The 6,569-nt window shown below is 36.7% G+C and overlaps 1 protein-coding gene across 1 annotated transcript; it reads left to right on the forward strand.

Annotated features, from left to right (window-relative positions):
- The first annotated feature begins 843 nt into the window (after positions 1-843).
- LOC110456158 (alpha-1A adrenergic receptor-like) lies at positions 844-1,587 on the forward strand. The gene has a single exon (XM_021506730.1). It carries the CDS (start codon positions 844-846, stop codon positions 1,585-1,587), a length of 744 nt encoding a protein of 247 aa, XP_021362405.1.
- Positions 1,588-6,569: the final 4,982 nt, after the last annotated feature.

The following is a 6,569-nucleotide window of genomic DNA, read 5'->3' on the forward strand; positions in this document are numbered from 1 at the left end:
CAACAATTCACGTATATAAATATCGGGAAAATATAAGTTCAATATCTGCGTTACTAAGGACAAAATTATCTCACACTTGTGTTCCTGTCCTTGCTGGTTTACAGTCGTCCGTCTCCTTCACAACATAGGTGAAGGTCTAAAATGTGACTAAAGCGTCATTCGGTACTTCTTGTACTTTCTGTTGATAATAAAAATAGCGTGTTAATTGCGAGTTGCATTTGAATTGATACACTTAACATAGAAGGGTAGAGTCAAATACTGTATCTGTTGGTCCAATTTTATGACAATGACATAAGCTTTGAATTATTATGGTATTGTAACCAAATCATTATAGGGGAAGTTAAATTATTAGATCATATAAGTCTTAAAAGTACTGTTTCTAACTCAACAACGCCATCCGTCAAAAAGGATAATAAATTGAAATATATTCACCTAAATAAATGAAATTAAGCAGTTTTATTTATGCCTTTTTCTCTTTTCTTGTTTCTGTAGCACCACCTGAGAAAGTCATCTAGGAATGAAGAGAGGTAAACGCAACCGGTATCTCCTGAAATGGCCGACATACACAACGTAACAACGTGTCAGTGGAATATATCAGTTACACAACACAATGCTACTAATCAAATGAGGTACACCTTCTTAAATGACCCCACAAAATATGTGAAAATCACCTTCGTTGCCTTTATATCAATGATGATTATATTGACGAATATTTTAAATATATTTGTTGTTTCGAGGACCAAACAGCTACCACGGATAACACGCATATGTTTCCTCAACATGAGTTTTAGTGATCTCTTGGTTGGTTTGGTGTCCTGTTTTCCTTGCACTGTCGTCGTTGCCATGGGGGAATGGCCATACGGACCAGTGTGGTGTCAGATAGCGGGGATAATCCATGGAACCTCGGTCACCATTTCTATTTGGAGTTTATCTTTGATAAGCATTGACCGGTACCTTGCCATTAAAAAACCATTGAGATATCGGTCCTTATTGACTGTTAAACGGACATACATTATTGTGTCGTGTCTGTGGATTGTGGCTTTGTCAACTTTCTTCCTGCCTTTACCAACAAAAGATTCATTTATATACTACCAATTCAGCGAGGAGGAGCTGATATGCGGATTGTACTGGGAATATAAGTGGTTTTGTGTTGTCACAGCAGTCTATATACCTGTTCTGTCCGGAACCATTTTAATATTCACGAACGTAAGCGTGATGCGTAAAGTTGTTTCGGTAGCTCGACGGAACAAACATTATTCGGCAGCTCGTACCAACGACATCAAGGCGGTGAAGTTACTCATCGTAACATCAACCATTTATTTCATCGTATGGGGGCCGTACGTCTTGGAAGTGGTCAGTATCAGTTTGTTTGATATCAACACCATCCCACCATCTGTTAAATTTACAACCATGTGGCTGGCCAACAGTAACAGTTTCACCAACGTTTTTGTGTACTCCTGTATGTACAAGTCTTTCCGGGAAAGGGTCAAATTGCTCGCTTATCCATTCTTGCCGTGTTCCATGGCAAAAAACGAATCTGAAAGTCCAGATAGAACCGTCCAGATACAGCTCTCGCAATATGATTGATAGTCCATACACAACCTAGCAAAATAGAATCACGAAACACTGATGTTAAAATACTGCATACCGTGAAACCTTCGCCAAGTCAAATGTTCGCCCTTAGCCGTTACAATTCATATTCAACAAGTGTTAACTTACAGTAGCCTTCATGTCTCAACAATATACAAAATATTAACGTCTTACTAAAATTCGCTATAATGATGGTTTCGCCCTCATTACGGAGGGCGAAAATGACGGAAATTCAACTGCAGCGAAAAGTTCCCTGTATACAGTATGCTAAAGATACACATGTATAAAAAGATATCATCACGTAGCAGTTTTCTATATGCTGTAGAGGACCATGTTTAGATTGGAATCCATTCTCCGATTAGTCGGTGCAAGGAGCACCTGCAAGGAAACATATAGTGAGGCATCACGCGTTCCGGAAAACGATTATCGGGAAGAAAGACAATATGGCATATTTATGATAGTGTTAACACCACAACAATGTCTCTACAACATCAATATACTGCCTTCTTGAGGATTCCCTGGTGTTGGTGACATATCGGTGACATAATACTGTGGCATACAGTTGTGATACAACGTACATGTAGTAGTGTAGGCATGTATTTTTTCAATCTGTGGCAGTGGTGTAGAAGGTTGAATGAAGAGGGGTGGCGCCAAACTTTAGTGGCTGAGGCAGGCAGAGTTGAAGATAAGATGGGGCCACGGCAGAAGAGGCTCCCAGCGGTGCCTTTTTTCTGGATAAGCTCAAGGAAATCTATATTTAAATCGGGATTAGGGGATATGCAACACTTTTGAAGTGATGGGCTATGTAAACCGCTCGCGTCGAAGAATCATATTTAAACAACGACGGCATGAAACTACTCTGGGATCCCCTTCCCCAATACATATTCAATCTATGAACGTTCTAGTGCGGTTTGGTGTATTTTAAGAGTGCAATTTATTATCATAATTTAATCAAGGTCCAGTAGAAACATTGATCAAATATTGAATAAACCCAGGCATAATTACGTAAGAGCATAGCTCTGTGAAGCGCCTTTTCTGTATGTGAATTTCTACCGAAAAGATATCCAAATTATTGTTGGACATGACCCACCGGCATTATGTTTACTACTTAAATCAGTATTGATGTAACGACTGTGATATGGGGTATAGCGCCAGTAAAACAAATAAGTTCAAAGGCTGAGGTTTTGAAAGTACCTTTAAAATATGTTTTATGACTTTGTCTTTATAACCGTTTTTGAGTTATTTTACTATATAAGAATGAGGCTTAATTTTCTTATTTCAAATTATATTACAAGCTACGGATGATACTCGATTTATCGCTGTACAGTTAGAAAACGGCATATCTGTCAACGTTTTGGTACATTATGTATCTAAGAAGAGCTTGGACGAACTTTTCGAGGGTTGTAAAAAAACAATGTCAGACTTATTATTTTTTGTATCGAATTCTATATCGAATAGTAATTCCTCTTCTGGTAAAATTTCTCGCATGGCATTGTGAATATGTATCGTTTTTCTATTTTAGTATGTTGATTAACCATGTAACGTCCTCGATTTGACTGATGTATCTATGACCACATCTGTCTAGATGTCCCCCTTCATCACCCACAATGACAGCAATGTCACAGAAACAACGTTGCGTGTTGCTGTAATGAGAATTTGATGTCATATCTGATTTATTCATTCATCGCGAATGCGCCCCAATTTCCTTAACAAAACCAATTACTGGGGAGCCCTGTGATATGTTATTCTGTTTACAATAAACCCAAATACACTGGCGAGCGCTAATGGGAATGCAATGTGGTCACCCATAGTTGCCCATCTTAAGACATGAGGATAGTCACCATTACTGTTGATGATTTGTTGTCAATCAAGATTAAATCGATTATACTAATTTTGTGTCGTATTCGTATTTGTTCCATTACAGTACATTATTGACGAAATCATACTATATTATAGCGGCCAATCCTGATAACCAAATTACGTCAAAAACATGACCGTCGTTACCGACCCTTGTACGTCCATTCCCTATGGAAAAACATCTCAAATTTTGGTGAAACTCATATTGTCAATTGTAAAATTGTCAATATTTCAAAACATTCTCTGCTTTTATTGAAAGAAAAATATCTGCATTCAAAAGTAAGGATTTTTTTCTGAATGATATCTTGTGACGTATAAAACGCATGACTATAATTTAGGCAGTGCAGAGTTTTGTGGCATCACAGACAACAAAAGTAATATACAGCTATTGATTTCAAAGTAGTAGTTTTATGTCTACGACATCAATCAATTTCTGGTGCGGGTGGAGTATACAAGCTCTCAGCTTACTTTGTTTGTTGATATGAATGAATCAATTAATACTATGACACATGCAATATACTCATACAAATACATTTTGAAAATTTTATATACACTAATTACATAAATATAACCATAGCTTATTCGTTTAATCTGATAAGGATTGAAAACGTTTTGTTTGTTCTATAGGTAAATTCTGTCGACCACATCGATCGTTTATGTCCTCCAGAGCTTATATTCCAGAACATTACTGACTATTCTTCTCCTTCAGTTGCTTTCCTTGTTTATTGAACAATATGGCTTTTCAAAGGAGCAGTTATACAACGGAGCCGTTAGAATTTTGAAATATAAGCATGTTGATTTTTGTTTTTGTTTTCACCAAAACGGAGGATATAAATTTGGGTTTGTCTGTCTGTCTGTCACGCATCGTTTCCGTGCAATAACTACATCAAATGTTAACCGATTTTCTTCAAACTTAGTCACAGGGTTAAATGCCTTAATATAAGGGCTCGGCCAAGTTCGATGACCACTCTACCGGACCCCATTTGGCGTAGTTTTAGCCCCTTGAATAATGAAAAATGTAATTATCTGCCGCGCTTCGTTTCCATGCAATAACTACAACAAATGTTAACCGATTTCCTTCAAACTCAGTCACAGTGTTAAATGTCTTAAGGGCTCGGCCAAGTTCGATGACCACTTTCAGCGGACTCCATTTGCGGAGTTATGGCCCCTTGAATAGCGAAAAACGTAAAGATCTGCTGGGTTTTGTTTCTGTGTAGTCACTACAACAAATGTTAACCGGTTTTCTTCAAACTAGGTCACAGGGTTAAATGCCTGAAGGGACAAGTACGATGACCACTTTCAGCAGACTTTATTTGGCGGAGTTATGGCCCATTGAATAACGAAAAACGTCATTATCTGCCGTTTCTGACACTTAACTCTCGCAAATATTTATTTTTTAAGTATTTAACAAGGAGTATGCAATATTCGGATGAAAAGTGTGATAACTGATTAGTTTTATCATTAACATGTACTTTCATTTTTATTAAAAACTGTTAACAAGAAGAGTGATATAGTGTTAATTCATGTATTCAACCACAGTGAGGTTTCTAAAGGTTCCTTCTATTCATTACTGCAGCTTGTTACCACTTTTATGATTGATTAAGATGCATACAGATTGGGGGTACGCTGAGGTTATCGTAACTTTGCCATTCTTTATTCTTAGATATCGAGAATATAGAAATAATGAAGGCATTTAACAATAATCCCCACTCTGAACTAATGTTTACCTCGCAAATCTTCTTTATCATTCATATCCTCAGTAAATGAACTATTCAAATATGTTTTGCTAATTCAACTAAAGATCAAAATTTAGAAGCTCGTATACAAAGAAATAAGTTCAGCCATATTATTAATTTGATTAGTGCTAAAATATAAAATGACAGAAAGGAAACTTGTAAAAAGAGAGCTTATGATGCATACAATGAGTTTAACTGCATTGAAACTATTAAGGGGGGAAAAGTATTTCTACCTCAACCAATTAGTCCTAGAACGACGAACAGCTGCACGATGCATTGTAATTCACTTTTGGCAAACTGAATCCATTCACCTATATATCTGTGTATGTAGCTTTCATCTCGGATCATAATATACACAAATGACTAGCTATAGGATACAAATTGACTAGTACTTCTCTAAATTTGAATAACACAGACACACCGCACACACACACACACATACACAAAACAAGCACACACATACTTGTTCAACAGTAGATAAGACTTATTTTGGATTTTTAACAGTTTGACCGCTAGCATCCCCGATAAGTCCTCGCGAGCGGGCGAAACCAAGTGCTCCGGAAGGAGAGATTATCATGAGAATCACATGGAATCCGCCATGATCATGTTACAAAATGTAGTTCCCGTCAAAACTGAACGTGTGTAGGTCGCCAATGAGCTTAATAAACAAGCCCATTTTCGTAGGGGATATTTAAAGTGGTTATAGTGTCCCCGTTAATCATGTCATGCGACCTCATAATGTATATCCAGAAAATTGGTAAGCATTATAAGAGGCTCTGCAATAGCGAACATCATTATTCTTATAACAGGCTTTACCATAGCGGATCGACTACATGATTATAAATGAAATATACACACGTGGAGAAAAAAGGGAATGTGAAACCTAGGAACGTTAACAATGTTAAAATTAACATAACATTGTGAGTTGAAAGAAATTATCATAGACCAAATCCACAATGAGAGAGAAAATCCATCAGCGGATTATTTTTTCTCTGTAGAAATTTAAAGCAAGTACTTAATAGAGTTCAGTTACATGTACATGTATATTGACAACATGGTTAATGTGTCTGCAAGTTGTATACAGAGATTTATCTACTGTATATATATCTATTGGACGTTATTAAATTTAAAAGGAAGAAATGACGTTCATTATAATAAAAATATTAATGACGTCATTAAAAAGATGCCATTATCAAATAACTCATGTTTTATTTCATCTACTTGATATCTGTGTAGGTTGCATTAAATCTTGCAATCTGTAAGTCAAAGGATAAACCAGGTGTTTATCGCCAAGCGTATCGCATGATCACCCCAGTAACCGACTAATGCCATTATAAACAAGTACTCGGATGTGAACAATAGGCGAGGAATTGACCTACTATCGAT

The sequence above is a fragment of the Mizuhopecten yessoensis genome, unplaced genomic scaffold (genome assembly GCF_002113885.1).
Source record: "Mizuhopecten yessoensis strain PY_sf001 unplaced genomic scaffold, ASM211388v2 scaffold8537, whole genome shotgun sequence".
NCBI classification, from domain to species: domain Eukaryota; kingdom Metazoa; phylum Mollusca; class Bivalvia; order Pectinida; family Pectinidae; genus Mizuhopecten; species Mizuhopecten yessoensis.